The sequence below is a fragment of the Pan paniscus genome, chromosome 15 (genome assembly GCF_029289425.2).
Source record: "Pan paniscus chromosome 15, NHGRI_mPanPan1-v2.0_pri, whole genome shotgun sequence".
In the NCBI taxonomy this organism is placed as follows: domain Eukaryota; kingdom Metazoa; phylum Chordata; class Mammalia; order Primates; family Hominidae; genus Pan; species Pan paniscus.
The window spans coordinates 74818375-74834160 of NC_073264.2; the positions used below are offsets into that span (position 1 = coordinate 74818375).

The 15786-nt window shown below is 51.6% G+C and overlaps 1 protein-coding gene across 6 annotated transcripts in view; it reads right to left on the bottom strand.

Annotated features, from left to right (window-relative positions):
• Positions 1-15786, bottom strand: part of MIDEAS (mitotic deacetylase associated SANT domain protein) — a 75642-nt gene that overhangs the window by 13250 nt on the left and 46606 nt on the right. For all 6 annotated transcript variants that reach the window (XM_014347602.4, XM_034937788.3, XM_034937789.3 and 3 more), the window contains 3 exons: positions 10165-11857; positions 8605-8904; positions 1248-1593 (listed from right to left, as the gene is read on the bottom strand). In XM_014347602.4, coding sequence (XP_014203088.1) covers positions 1248-1593; positions 8605-8904; positions 10165-11616 — 2098 coding nt within the window. In that variant the 5' untranslated portion in view covers positions 11617-11857. The remainder of the gene's footprint in view (positions 1-1247; positions 1594-8604; positions 8905-10164; positions 11858-15786) is intronic.

Sequence of the window (15786 nt, forward strand, 5' to 3'; positions counted from 1 at the left end):
TGCATCCTAGCTGACTGCTTACCTCCCAACCCCTCACTCTCCCTGCACGGTCCCATCTACAGGCCTTTGCACCAGTCATTTCCTCCGCCTGGTGTGTCCTCCCTGCCCCCACCCTCCTCCATCGCTGCGGCTCAGCTCTGGCCCCACCCCTCTTGAATACAGTCCTCACCATCCCAGGCTAGCTGCTGGCGCTTCGCTCACTGGCTGCAGATCCCACACTACCGGGAACCTCTGTTTTTTCAACTCCAAGGCTTTCATGTCAACTCCCTAATGACCTTGCATTCTCTATAGAACAGACCATGGTGTCCTGTACATTCTTGGAGTCCTCACAGGACCCAGTACAAGGCCTTACGCCCGAGTGTTCGGTAGATACTCGTGGACAGACTGACCTCTCGCTGGCTGCCAGTCTGATCTCTACAATGACTTCCTCTTCCTACACAGCCTAGCCAGGGAGAAGCCTCCCCAGGAAGCAGTACAGAAGGCTGGCCAGCCTAGGGCAAACATTTTGCATCCACAGACACCAGGGGGCACCAGAGAGCTACACCATGGATGAGGTCACAGTCAAAGGTTAATTGGCCAAAGGCATCTATGAGCTAGCTACTTCCACTTAATCCTCTCTACCACCCTAAGGGATTGGATTATCCCATTTTGCAGAGGAAATGGATCTCTTTATGGAGTGGGCAACATTTTTCAGCAGTACATCACCCCAAGCCAGCCCAATATTTCCAGAATGTCTGCTTTTGGCCAAAAAGACTGTTCGAGAGCCCCAGAGACTAGATCTGCCACAAAGGACTATAAGCAAACAGGATGGCCTGGGCATGATGTTCCAGCTTTATGTGTGCTAATGCACCTGAGCCTAGGAAGTGGCTATTAGGTTGAACCAAAGGAAACTACTATTTGTGAATCCAAAAATAGTTGAATATTGGCAATTTCATCATCAACCAAGTAATACTAATATCCCCATCTTAATACTGAAAAAACTGAGGCCCAGGGAGTTGAAGTGACTTGCAAAAGTGGATGTAATAGTAAATGGTAGAATTGAGATTTGAATCCAAGCAGCTGGGCGGGCCCCCCACCCCTCCTTGTTGAACCAGGACAACCTCCTTCTCAATCTCAGAGAAGACAGAGCAGAGCTCCTTCTCCCAGAGTGTTCCAGCCCAATCCCCAGCAGCCCCACAGGCTGAGATGCCTCCCTGCCCAGTGCCCCAGCCCCGCTCCTGCCAGGGTCGCGGAGGGAGGTCACTCACTAGTCCGGAGCAGCGTGCGATGGGCACTCTTAGGCGTGATGGGAGGAGGGGCAGGGATGGTGCTGGTTGATATGATGGCATTGAAGTAGAGGCCAGAGCCTTCCCGCACAGGGCTGAGGATGGGGGGCGGCGTGTAGGGAGGCAGCTCAAAGCTCCGCTCAGAGGGGTGGTCAGCTAGGCGCACAGGAGAGCGCAGGTGGCTCTGGTATGGGGTGATGTTGGAGTAGACGGGAGGGGCGATGAAAGTGCCCGCCTTGGTGGGGATGATGAGGGGCTCGGGCCTGGGCCGCTGCTTTGGTTTCCGCACGGAAGGCTCCCCCTCCAACTTGACATTCATGTCCTCTGCCTGGAGAAGGAAAGAAAACAAGGATGGCTCAGCCCCTCCGTGTCCCAGAGAAAGTAAAGTCTTAACCACAGCTTGCCAGTCTCACCTTTGGAACTTAGTCTGCCCACCACACCCACCAAGGCAAGCCTGAAAAAAGGAGCAGGTCCAAAAGCCCTTCTTATCATCTCCTCTAGGGCAGAGGTCAGCAAACTTTTTCTGTAAGGGGCCAGAGAGTAAATATTTTAGGCTTTGTGGGCCACATGTGATCTCTGTTACATATTCCTCTTCTTTCCCTTTTTCTTTTTAAAACTAACCGTATAAAATTGTAACACATTCTTAGCTCTGGATCTGGCCCCCAGACCACAGTTCCCCACCTCTGCTGTAAAGTGTGTGACAGGGCAGGAGAGTACAGTAGTTCAGGGCCCAGGCTCTGGAGCTGGACTTCTTGGGTTGGGACCTACCACCTTTATTGCCACTGAAAATTACTCAATCTTTCTGTGCATCTTCATAACATGGTGCCTACCTAGTAAGTGCCTACTTCATGGGGTAACCATGAGGACTGCATGAATTAATACAAGGAAATCACCGAGAACATTACCTGGTACCTCAGTAAATATTGGCTGTTATCACTACTTAAACTCCAGGCTCTGCGTTAGATGAAAGCTCCTACTGCGTGCTAAGACTTGAGCTGGGCATGGGACTACAAAATGGAATGGACAAGGCCGGGCGTGGTAATCTCAGCACTTTGGGAGGTCGAGGTTGGGGGGGGGGGGATCACTTGAGGTCAGGAGTTCGAGACCAGCCTGGCCAACATGGCAAAACCCTGCCTCTACTAAAACACAAAAATTAGCCGGGCATGGTGGCGGGTGCCTGTAATTTCAGCTACTCAGGAGGCTGAGGCATGAGAATCACTTGAACCCGGGAGGTGGAGGTTGCAGTGAGCCAAGGTCGTGCCACTGCACTCTAGCCTGGGCAACAGAACTGGATTCCGTCTCAAAAAACAAAAAGGAAAAAGAAAAAAAAATGGAATGGACAGTCCTTGTCCTTGCAGAACTTTTGTTCTCATAGTATTAATCCTACTAGGAAAGTCTAGCCCATGCACACTGCCAAAGGTTAGCCCTCCTACTTCTCCCTGCTAGGTATGCCTCATGGGCCTCTATCTAGAATAGAAAGCAGGACTATAAGAGAACAGAGGCCTTCCCTTGCTCGATTCCTATAATCTCAAAGGCAGAGAATGGAGCCCTACAGGGTGAGCAGCACCCAGTTTATCCCTCTGCGTACTCAGTATAACAGGTAAGGTTGGCCATGTTGACAGAGTGGGCCTTAAAATAATGAGCTGTCTCCATGCCAAGGTTCTGGCTCCCATAAACACCTTCCAGCAGAGGGCCCTGACTCCCTCTGAGGCTCTGGCCATGTCCTTCACCCATCTGTGCCCTCTTTTCCCTTCTACAAATTGGGATGAAATGAAACTGTTCATTCTTCTTCCCTTAGGAAAACAATATGATTGCACAGAAAAAAAAAAAATGCAGGAGCCAAAGGCCCCCCAAACTTTCTTGACAAGAAATCTAACAAAAAATCAGCTAGCTGTAATGATTTGTAATTTTATAATAAGGGATTTAAACTATTCTGAATATTTGACAAAAATAGTCATGTTCATTTTTTAGGTGTGGTAATGCTATTGAGATAATGTTGGAGAAGAAAGAGTCCTTATGTATTTCAGATACAAACTGAAGTATACACGGATGGAATGATACGATGTTTCAGGATGTGCTTCAAAATAACCCAGTGGCATGGAGAAGCAGAGGCACAGGTGAAATAAGATTGGCTATGTTTTGATAACTGTGAAATCTGGGTGATGGCTAAACACTGGCGTTCATTATACTCCTCTCTACTTTTATGCATGAAAGTAAGTATCTGTAGTACAAAGAATAATAAATAATGAATGAAATAAACAAATAACAAAACACAAACCTCCCCCCAAAGCCTGGTGTAGTACAAGTACTCACAGGCAGGGATTCAGGAGATCCAAATTCTAGGGCTAGCTCTACCATTACTTGGCTGTATGACCTTAGGTCAGTCTCTTGTCTTTTCTGGACCTAGCTCCTCATCTATAAAATAGAGGCATTGAGCTGTGGAGCTGCTCAGGCTCCTTCCTGTCTCAGAACAAGCTGCCCAGGCCTCCAGCCTCTACCACAAACTTTTCCTCAACCAGAGAACAGGAACCCAGAGAGCAGAGACTGTGGCGCTCCCCTGCCTATTAGAGGCATGCAGGCCAACTCTCCAGCTGAGAATAACCAGAAAATCTGGACTCGATGTGCAAAACACATTTCTGAAGATATCAGAGGACAAATAGGTTGGCAAAGAATTAAAGAGCCAAGATCTAGGTGAAAAAAAAGAAAGCTAAAGAGGTGAGCCCAGTATTTGAAGCTGCGTTTTCCCTAGAGGTGAATGCTATTACTGGAAAAGGCAACTGAGAGGCTGAGAAACTGAGAAGAGCTTTTAAGAAATTTAAGGAACTGACACAATAAAAACTGAGGTTTGTCCAGGTGTGGTGGCTCACGCCTGTAATCTCAGCACTTTGGGAGGCCAAGGTGGGTGGATCACCTGAAGTCAGGAGTTGGAGACCAGCCTGGCCAACATGGCAAAACCCCATCTCTACTAAAGATACAAAAATTGGCTGGGCATGGTGGTGGGCGCCTGTAATCCCAGCAACTCAGGTGGCTGAGGCAGAAGAATTCCTTGAACCCAGAAGACGGAGGTTGCAGTGAGTGGAGAACATGCCACTGCACTCTAGCCGGGGTGACACAGTGAGACTCCCTCTCAAAAAAAAAAAAAAAAAAAAGGCTGGGTGCAGTGGCTCATGCCTATAATCCCAGCACTTTGGGAGGCTGAGGCAGGTGGATCGCCTGAGGTCAGGAGTTCGAGACCAGCCTGGCCAACATAGTGAAACCCCGTCTCTACTAAAAATACAAAAAATTAGCTGGGCGTGGTGGTGGGCACCTGTAATCCCAGCTACTAAGGAGGCTGAGGCAGGAGAATTGCTTGAACCCAGGAGGCGGAGGTTGCAGTGAGCTGAGATTGAGCCATTGCACTCCAGCCTGAGCCACAAGGGCGAAACCCCGTCTCAAAAAAAAAAATAAAATAAAAAACAAAGCTGAAGTTTAGGGCTCGCCAAGGAAGGAGAGCTTGGCAAACCTCCAGGCTTTGGATTGGGACTCCAAAAAGGGCTGATACTCACTTTCATTCAGAATAAAGGTGAATCAGAAATAGGCTGGTCCTTATATGGAATAAAGCCTAGCTTCAAATCATCTCATTTCAACCTCTGATTAAAGTAATTCAGGGCCGGGTGAGGTGGCTTACACCTGTAATCCCAGCACTTTGGGAGGCCAAGGCAGGTGGATCACCTGAGGTCATGAATTCAAGACCAGCCAGGCCAACATGGTAAAACCCCATCTCTACTAAAAATACAAAAAAATTAGCTGGCGTAGTGGCCTGCACCTGTAGTCCCAGCTACTCAGGAGGCTGAGGCAGAAGAATCGCTTGAACCTGGGAGGCGGAGGCTGCAGTGAGCTGAGATCATGCCACTGCACTCCAGCCTGCACAACAGAGTGAGACTCCATCTCAAACCCCTGCCCCTGCCCAAAAAACCCAGAAACAAAAACAAGAACTTTGCATTGTCCAGGAAGAGCTAAAAGTACTAACAGATTTCTAAAAGCCAAGGATGCATGTTTTCTTTGTTTTTGTTTGAGACGAAGTCTCACTCTGTTGCCCAAGCTGGAGTGCAGTGGTACGATCTTGGCTTACTACAACCTCCACCTCCCAGGTTCAAGCGATTCTCTTGCCTCAGCTTCCTGAGTAGCTGGGATTACAGGCACACATCATCATGCCCGGCTAATTTTTATATTTTTAGTAGAGACGGGGCTTCACTATGTTGGCCAGGCTGGTCTTGAACTCCTGGCCTTGTGATCCACCCGCCTTGGCCTTCCAAAGTGCTGGGATTACAGGCGTGAGCCAGGATACATGTTTTGTTTTGTGTGAGATGGAGTCTCGCTCTGTTGCCCAGGCTGGAGTGCAGTGGCATGATCTTGGCTCACTGCAACCTCTGCCTCCCGGGTTCAAGCGATTCTCCTGCCTCAGCCTCCCAAGTAGCTGGGATTACAGGTGCACACCACCACGCCCAGCTAATTTTTATATTTTTAGTAGAGACGGGGTTTCACCATGTTGGCCAGGATGGTCTCGATCTCTTGACCTCGTGATCCGCCCACCATGGCCTCCCAAAGTGCTGGGATTACAGACGTGAGCCACTGCCCCCGGCCCAGGATACATGTTTTAATATCTAGCAACTCTTCTTGACCAAAGAGCTAAGTCCTGATGTCATAAGGCATTCACTATACATAATAAGTTAAATTCTTTCCTATGCATTTAACAGGGTTTGGGTTTTTTGTTTTTGTTTTGTTTTGAAAAGGGGTCTCACTTTGTCACCCAGGCTGGAGTGCAGTGGCACAATCACAGCTCCCTGCAGCCTTGGCCTCTTGGGCTCAAGCGATCCTCCCACCTCAGCCTCCTGAGAAACTGGGACTACAGGTGTGCACCACCACACCCAGCTAATCTTTTGTTGTTGTTGTTTTGTTTTTTGTTTTTTTGTAGAGATGGGGTCTCTCCTTGTGTTGCCCAGGCTGGTCTCGAACTCCTGGGCTCAAGCGATCCTCCTGCCTTGGCCCCCCCAAAGTGCTGTGATTGCAGGCATAACCCACTGCACCTGGCCTCCTGTGCATTTTTAAATGGTACTAGCTATGTCCCATCCTTCAGATAATGGAGGAAATAGTTGCTCAAATCCCTTTCTGTAGGGCTTAGTTCTCTTGAAGAAATACGGGTAAGAAGAATGCTGGGGTAATCATGAAAAGAGCAGTATGCAAGAATATAACTAATAAATCAACAAAATGGGGAAATGGGATAACAAATCAAATCAATCCAAAGGAGAACATGGGAAAGGCAAGATGGGAAACAGCTAACAGTAGATGGCAACTTTTAACCCAAGTATTTAAGTAATTACATTAAATGCAAACTGTATCAGTGGAATCTTAAGGTGAATTCAAAGAAACATAAAGTAGAATGGTGGTTACCAAGGGTTAGGGGATGGGGCGAGGACTGGGGAGATGCTGGTCAAACGAAATATAATTTCAGTTAGGAAAAAAGAATAAGTTCAGGAAATCTATTGTATAACATGATGACTATCATTAGTAACAGTGTATTATACACTTCAAAATAGCTAAAAGAGCAGATTTTAAATGTTCTCACCACAAAAAAATAAGTATTTGAGGTAATGGGTATGTTAATTAGCTTGATTATATCAAAGCATCATGTTGTATGCCATAAATACGTATTCTTTTTATGTTAATTTTATTTTATTCTATTTTTGTACAAACGGGGTTTCGCCATGTTGGTCAGGCTGGTCTTGAACTGCTGGCCTCAAGTGATCCACCTGCCTTGGCTTCCCAAAGTGCTGGGATTACAGATGTGAGCCACTGTGCCCAGACTTTATGTTAATTTTTAAATAAATAGAAAGATATAAACTGTATCAATTCTCTAAAAGACTGGATAATAACAAATCCCAATGTATGCCACTTGAAAGATACACCTTAAGTAGAAGGATACAGAAAAGATAACAGTAAATGATGGGAGAAGATGCACCCTGCAGATTCTAACCAAAAGCAAGCAAGATATCCGACAAACCTGACTTTAAAAGACAAAAAGGGTGGATGATGAGAAATTACTTAATAGGTACAATGTGCATTATTTGGGGAATAGATATGGATACCCTGATGGCCCTGACTTCACCACTACACCATCTATGCGTGTTACAAAATCACACTTGTATCTCATAACTTTACTCATGTAAAGTAAGAATTGGCCGGGTGTGGTGGTCCACCTCTGCAATCCTAACACTTTGGGAGGCCAAGGCGGGCAGGTCACTTGAGGTCAGGAGTTCAAGACTAACCTGGCCAACATGGTGAAACCCCGCCTCTACTAAAAATACGAAAATTAGCCAGGCTTCGTGATGCATGCCTGTAATCCCAGCTACTAAGGAGGCTGAGGCAGGAGAATCTCTTGAACCCAGGAGGTTGCAGTGAGCTGAGATCTCGCCATTGCACTCCAGCCTGGAGGACAAGAGCGAAACTCTATCTCAAAAAAATAAAATAAAATAAAAAGAATAAAATGAGAATAAAAGGCAAAAAGAATATTTAAGATAAAAAGAAACTTCATAAAGTATCTAACCTAGTTCTAAATGAGCACCTAATAACATTGCATCAAAATGTATAAAACAAATGATGACAGAACCTAAAGAAAAAGTAGACAAAACCTCAATCTTAGAAGGAGATGTCGGCCGGGCACGGTGGCTCACACCTGTAATCCCAAAACTCTGGGAGGCTGAGGTGGGCGGATCACGAGGTCAGGAGATCGAGACCATCCTGGCTAACATGGTGAAACCCCATCTCTACTAAAAATACAAAAAATTAGCTGGGCGCGGTGGTGGGCGCCTATAGTCCCAGCTACTCGGGAGGCTGAGGCAGAAGAATGGTGTGAACCCAGGAGGTGGAGGTTACAGTGAGCCGAGATTGTGCCACTACACTCCAGCCTGGGCGACAGAGCAAGACTCTGTCTCAGAAAAAAAAAAAAAAGATGTCAAGATCTCAGTAGTGACAGTACAAGCAAACATCTCTCATTCCCAGCACCCAGCACGGGCCAAATCAAAATTTGCTGATCTGGAAAAAGAGATGTACACAACCTAGAATTCAATTCTAGGCAGTTTCAATTTCAAGTATAAAACTGTCTCATCCCCCATTAGGAGGGGGACATCTCCAAATGCCCCTTCTGGACGTCTGTCCAGAAGTTTGGTTTGGAAAATAAAAATAGTATCTCCACAGGTTCCCTGATACCTTCCTACATTGCCATGTTCTCCTTTCCCCATAGGGTCCTGGGCCCCCTGAGCGCTTATGTGCTGGAGGTGTTTAGAAGGGGCGCCTCTCATACCTGAGCTTGAGCATCTGTCCCGGGGATTCGGGTGGACCGCCTGCGGGTGACGATGACTGATGGCTTGTGCTCAGCAGGGTTCTGTTCAGGACCCTTCCCGTCCTCATCAAGACCTCCAGCCTGGGCTGCCTCAGTTGGGTCCACAGTTCGCACAGGCACAGACACTGGGATGATGAGGGGTACCATCCCACTGTCTTCTCGTGCTCGCTTGGTGGCTAAGGAAGGCTCAGAAAACTCCACCCCACACTTGGTAGTTGAGGCCAATACACTTTTCCGCTTCTCTTCAGAGCCACTGCCATCCTGGACAAGATGGGAACAGAAGTGCAATTTAAAAGGTAAGTCATAGCCAGGCGCAGTGGCTCACGCCTATAATTCCTGCACTTTGGGAGGACAAGATTAAAGGATCACTTGAGGCCACAAGTTCAAGACCAGCCTGGGCAACATAGTGACACCTCGTCTCTACAGAAAATAAAACAAAATTAGCTGGGCATGGTGGCAAACTCCTGTGGTCCCAGCTACTTGGGAGGCAGAGGTGGGAGGATTGCCTGAGCCCAGGAAGTTAAGGCTGCGGTGAGCCGAGATCGAACCACTGCACTCCAGCCTGGGTGACAGAGTGAGACCCTGTCTCAATAATAAATAAATAAACAAATAAAAGATAAATTCTGATTTGATCTAGGACTCTCATTCCCATTTAGTCACGGGACTCAAACACCCACAGTGGCTCCCAGTGGTCTCACAACTTGACCTTTCTCTGACTACCTTTTCTCCAACCACTTTTTTTTTTTTTTTTTTTTTTTGGAGACAGGGGGTCTCACTCTGTCACCCAGGTTGTAGTGCAGTGGCACAATCTTGGTTCACTGCAACCTCTGCCTCCCAGGTTCTAATGATTCTCCCACCTCAGCCTCCCTAGTAGCTGGGATTACAGGCGTGCAGCACCACACCTGGCTAATTTTTGTGTTTTTTGGTAGAGATAGGGTTTTGCTGTGTTGGCCAGGCTGGTCTCCCAACTCCTGACCTCAAGTGATCCACCCACCTTGGCCTCCCAAAGTGCTGGGATTATAGGCATAAGCCACTGCGCCTAGCCTCACACTGTTCTCTTCTATAGAAAGTGCTTCTGGCTGGACGCGGTGGCTCACGCCTGTAATCCTAGCACTTTGGGGGGCTGAGGCAGGCAGATCACGAGGTCAGGAGTTCGAGACCAGCCTGACCAACATGGTGAAACCCTGTCTCTACTAAAAATACAAAAATTAGCCAGGCATGGTGGCAGGCACCTGTAATCCCAGCTACTCGGGGAGGCTGAGGCTGGAGAATCACTTGAACCCGGTGATCTGTATCTATCTGTATCTGAAATAGTATCTAATTATTCAAAAAATATTTCTGCAAAAGAAAGTAAGCAAGAACCCTGTGGCAAGGTGAAGGGTGGTCTTTGTACTGTTTTCCCACAGGCAGCTGGCTAGGGCAAAGTCTGGCTTTCCCTAGGCAAGAAGCAAATCCTGCAGCCGCCCACCTATCAGCCTGATGCCCTCTGCCAGGTCTGGCTCCACTGCATGCCACTCTCACCTTTGCATTCTGCAGTGAGGCCAGCTCCACAGCCTTCTGGGCCAGGGTCAGCAAATTGGCCTCCTGGGATGCCCGGCGCCTCCGTCGCGTGCTCTGGATCACTCCGCCCCGTAGCACCTGCCCACAGTCCCCTGTGCTCACTGCCCTCATGCCCTCCTCGCTGCCCATGGCAGGAGCCTCTCGCTCCCGGCCATTGGGTGCTAGTCTCTCCCCATCAGGCAGTAGCTGCGACTCCCTCAGCTCCAGCGGGAATCCCAGAGCTTCAGGATGGGGCTGCCCCAGGGAGCCAGGTGGCGGCTGCTGCAGGGGCCAGTGATGTAGGAACAGGTTGCCAGTGGGCTCCTGCCCAGGCTGGGTGCCAGCCCCATCCAGGGCGCTGGGAGGCAGGATACCCTCCTTAGAGAGGCGGCGGGAGCGGCGGGGGAAGGGGATCTGGACCTGAGGTAGCGCTGGCTGCGGGGCTGAGTCCTGCAGAAGGGCCTTGCGCAGTTCTGGGTTCATATCTGGGTTGGGGGGGAAGGGGTAGGGTGCCATGCTGTGGTGAGCCAGGTGGGACTGTCCCAGTGGCCCAGCTGGCTGCAGGCCAAAGTCCTGGGGTTGCTGCGAGGGTTGCTGAGGCATGGAATAGAAGTTCTCAAAGAGCGGCATCTGGGGTAGGGCTGCCTGCTGCTGCTGCTGCTGCTGCTGCTGTGGTTGCTGCTGCTGCTGCTGCTTCTGTGGAGGGAAGGCAGCCACCGGGTTTGGGGGCGGTGGGCCCTGCCGGAAGACCTGCCGGTTCACCTGGTGGCCGAATGCCAGCTGGAAGGGTTGCAGGGGCAGTGACTGGTTTGGGGGTTTCTTGGCTGCGTGGAAAGAATTCAGGGGTGCCTGGGGCCGCCCTACCTCCAGCTGCACCTTCTGTGGCATCATTGGTCGCACATAGCGGTCCAGCTGTGGGCCCCCCGCTTTCTCCCGCTTCAGTGCCTCAGGGTGGTTATAGTAAGTCGGGACTCCCACTCCAGGATGTGGGCTCCCCTTGGTTGCACTGTAGAGGGACAGACTGTGGCAGTTCCATGTTGAATGGGGTGGAGGCTGGCCTGGCTGCTGCTGCCAGCTGCTGTCACTGACACCCCCACCTCCTCCGCGCTCCAGGCCCCGCCCTGGAGCCATCACAGAGTTGGGCCACTTTACTGAGGCCACCTGCTGGGACAGCATGGCTGCTGAGGTCCGCTCAGGCCCATACACCACAGAGTTCAGCAGGGCCAGGCTGCTAGGAGGGGGCAGTTCCACAGGCTGAGAGGTGGAGACTGCCCCTCCTGGACCCTCGTGCCCGATGTACTGCTCCTCCTTCACTCTGATGGACTGCTGGGGGGGCTGCAGAGGAGGGGGCTGCTCCTTGGGAGCTGGTTCCTGGCCCCCGAAGAGGCAACGCTTCCGCTTGTTCTGAGCCTTGGGCTGGGCCTGGAGGTTCATGATGTGGCCAACTGAGCCCTGGCGGTGAGATCCCCTTCAACAGTCGCCCATCCCCTGGGGAAACGTCCTGCTGGAAGCCGGGCTCTAGTCCAGGAGCCAGGGAGGGCAGAGCAGAGGAAGACGCTGGACGGTGAGGTCGGGCACTGGGAGAAAGAACTGCTGGCTCTTCCTTTCTCTTCCAGAGAGGCTCTGGGGCTCAGCTACTCTTCCCAGTTCATGATGCTCCACAGGGTCCTGGCACCTGCAGAGGGAAGAGCAGTGACAGTGTCAGCCACAGCCTCCCAGGATGCCCCGAACATCAGCACAAGTGTAAGAAAAGGGGCTCCAAGGGCCTTCGGTCCCACCACCTCATATCACAGGGACAGGCCCCAAGTCACAGAGCAGCATTGGTGAGGCAGGAGCCAGGACTTTTGGGGAGCTGCCAGGAGGGCAGGAGAATCAGCTGCATCTCCCAGGGCACTGTGACTCTCTTGTCCCACCACCTCACCCTCCTGGTTCCACTCCAGGACTGCCTGCATCTGGCTGTGTTATTTGTGCACTGCATAGGCACATTCTAAGGCACAGGTGGAGCTGACATCCAGCCCAAGCCCCTCCAGCCCAGCTGAGAAAGAGGCAGCAAAAGCCACATTGGCTCCCCTCTCCTCTTACCCAGGCCCTAGCCCCCTGGGCAGCCACGCCTAGTCCTCCTGGCACACATCTGTCTATGCAGGAGCCTCCCACCAGACCCAGAAGGATCTTTGTCCAGCCAGTGCCTCCTCTGACACTCCAAGCACATCTCAGGCTCGGGAAGTGGAGAGGACAGGGTCATTCCCGATATGGCCACTCCTCCTGTGCAGCCCCAGAGTCAGGAGCTCCAACAGACCCTTGTAGAGTCAGGGTCCCAGGGTCAGGCTCACCAAGGCCTGCAGGTAAGGCCCCAGAAGGGTGTGTGCAGTCCTAGCCCCACCCCTGGGAAGAGCTGCTGGGTGGGGCTGTGGCTGCCAGAGTCTTTCCCAAACTAGCACAGAACCTGTTTTGCAACCCTGGCAGGGTGGAGGCAGGATCCAGGCCAAGAGCTGGTCAGCAGCTGACCCCGCCCCTGCCTGACCCCTGCCCCTTCCACTGCCGAAGAGCCCCTGGCAAATAGTGTAACTCAGATCGTAGAGGGGGCAGATTGCTAGAACTCAGTTCCAGAAGGTTTCTCCACGATAATGTCATGACTTAAGTACACAGTTTTTCCGTTTTTGTTTCATAACTTGATTTTTTAAAACAGTCGCTACAGAACAGAATCTAGACCTGTATTTTACAGCATAGCTGCTTGCATGTATTTTTCAAGACTTTTCTTTCCCTCAGAGTGCTGTTTGGGTTTTGTTTTTTTCCTGGGAAGTTGGTGGGGGTGGGAGCTACATGGCCCACCTCTTTCCCCAGTAAGATTCTGGTCCCTAGGAAGAGGGGAAAACAGCTCGGGCGGCTCTGAAGAGGAAATCTCAGGCCCTAGATGCTACAGGTCATTGTTAGCAACCCCAGCCGCTCCCAGGAAACCAGCCAGCAGCAGTGGAGGGCAGGGCTGGGCGGGCACAGGGTCCCGACTATACCCAGTTTGCAGTTCGGCCCGCCCCCAGCACCAGGAATGCCCCTCCCAGGCTATCGCTCCTCTGCAGGCTTCCGCAGCTCCCCAGCCCCTGTGCTCCTGGAGCCTGCCTGCCTCCTGCCCGCCTGCGTGACTCACTGAGGGCCCCCTCCCTATCTTTCACTTTCACCCAGCACCCAGAAGGGGAGTAATTTCCTCCTCCATTTCCTTCCTCAGCTCCTGGGCCTTGAAGAGAGTAAGAGACCCTCCTCATGTGCAGCCTTTGTCTTTTCATATATGAAGCCGGAGGGAGGGAGAGGCACAGAGACTAGGAGGGCATCCAAGTCACCCTCACCCCCAGCAAGAGGGGAGTGGGGGGATTTGGACAAGAAGTGGAGAGCTGGGGGCTGCAGAAACAACCTTTCTCTTGCTTTTAAACCCGCATTCCCTGACAGCCAACCTAATTCAGAGCAGGAACCCAAAAGCTAACCCCTGCACTGAAAATCACCCTGGGCACCCCCATGAAGCTGCAGGGTGGGACTGTCTGGCTCCGCCTCTCCGAGGGAACATCAAGCCCACAGAACTAGAAGTGCGTGTCTGCAGAAGCAAGACAGAGAAAGGAAGAATGTGCGCCAGCCTGGCAGGCCCACGTGCCTCCAGGGGGCTGCGAGCCCCTCCAGTGGGCGCTCACACACACTCACGCCTCCCTTCATCACAGCCCTGTCTCCTTGTGAGCCACAGCATGGGCTTGAGGCCTGGAGCAAGGGAAGGTCCACGTGGCGGGTGGGCCTGGATGCACGTGCCAGTGTGAACCTGATGGAGGGTTGCGCCCCCTCCATGGGGATGGCTGCTCAGAAGGAGATGAGGCGGGGCCTGCGGCTCCAGGACAAGCCTGCTTCTGCCCAGGGCAGGGGCCAGAGGCCAGATGCAGGTCTTACAGGGGCTTACCCACAGCTGTATGGTCAGCCCTGGAGGAGCTGAGCTCAGCTGGGAAGCCTCCCACTCCCACCCTGCACATCAAGGAGGGCCATCATTCAGGATACCACAGCAGCCTCTGAAGCTCAGACAGGGACTTGCTTTGAAGAAATCAGGGGGCCTGGTTTGGGGAAGGCTGAATCACCCTAGAAGCTTCTTGCTGCAGAGGCCTCCCTGTCACCCTCACCGAAGAGCTAAGGGTGCCAGGGGCACAGACAGTCAGGCCTGGGACCCTCAGAGAAGAAAGGTCATCGGCTGGGGGTGGGGAGAAGAGTGGAAGATACTGGCAGCCTGGGAGGAAGGGTGAAGAGGCACACCTAGGCAGCAGGGCACTAAGTAGTCATAGGAGTAATGATGATGGTGATGGTGCACCCGTGCCAGGCAGATCCTACGTGCTTTATATCCTTTAAATTCCCACCGTGGCCTTATAAGGCAGGAGTTGCGATTTTAACCTCTATTTACAGGTTAGCTAGATGAGGCTCAGAGGAGCTAAGTAAGTTGCCTACGGTCACACCCTCATTATGTTGCAGAGCCAAGACTGGAACCCAGATCTGTCTGACTCTAAGATCAAGCTCTTCTTCCTTATCCCCAAGATATGCCACTAAGACCCCAGACCCTCTTCATACACCTCCCTTCCACAGCACACTCCACACCACCTCCAAGCAAGGATTTTCTAGACACAGATATCAGATATCCCTTCTCATTGGCACTGGGAAGCCCCTTACCCCTGCCTGAACCTTTGGCAGGTACTCTCTCCCATTCTCCCCAAATACAGCTGAGACCCTTGGCCTTCCAGGAAGGGAGAGCAGGAAAGGGTCTCACCACAGAGGGGTCAGCAGATGTGTGAGGTCTACCTGCAGGGAGGCCTGAAACACTTCCTCCTGCACTGGCCACTCTAGCCCCCGATCTAGGCCTGGACTCTCCAGCTCCTGCAACCCCACCCCGGGCTCAGTTGCTGCTGGTGGTGCCTCCAGCTCTCAGACCCCATGGGCTTCTCCCAGCCTGCAACTCGGGGTCAGGACTGCGCCACTTCCTCTCATTTCTTCTACTCCACCCCCACTGCCCTGTCCCTCAGATGGAAATTAAACTGCCCTTCCTCACAGTGAGGAAGAGGAAGGACGACACCTCCAAAGGCTGCTGACCTGTGGGCCTAGTCCCCGAGATTGCAGGGAAGAGGATGTCATGAGGAACTCCTGCCAGCAGCTCAGCCCTGGGACCAGCTGCAGGGCCTCTGACAACGGATGCAGGAACACTGCAAAAGGAAACCCACAGTCACCACGGGGCCCCAGACACTGCAACCCGCCCTGTCAGTCTGTTTGACTGTCACGCTCTATTCACTTTTCCCTTCCTCCAGGCTCCTCTCTGCAGCAACCAATCCTTGACCAGACCCACAGGTACCCCTGGGCCAAAGACAAGGCAACAATCAAGACCAAGGCCTGGGACCTAGCAGGCTTTCAGGAAGTTCTATGGTGAGTAGCACTCACTCTCTATAGAAGAAAGCAGTGTGCACCAAGAAAAAAAAAAAAAAACAGTGCTGACCCCACATATATGTTTTGCAGACACATGAGGGGAAGGTGCTGGAAAGGCCTTTGGGTGTTCAATGCTGATGGTGACACCAGCTCTCCTGGGATGTCAGCTCAAACACA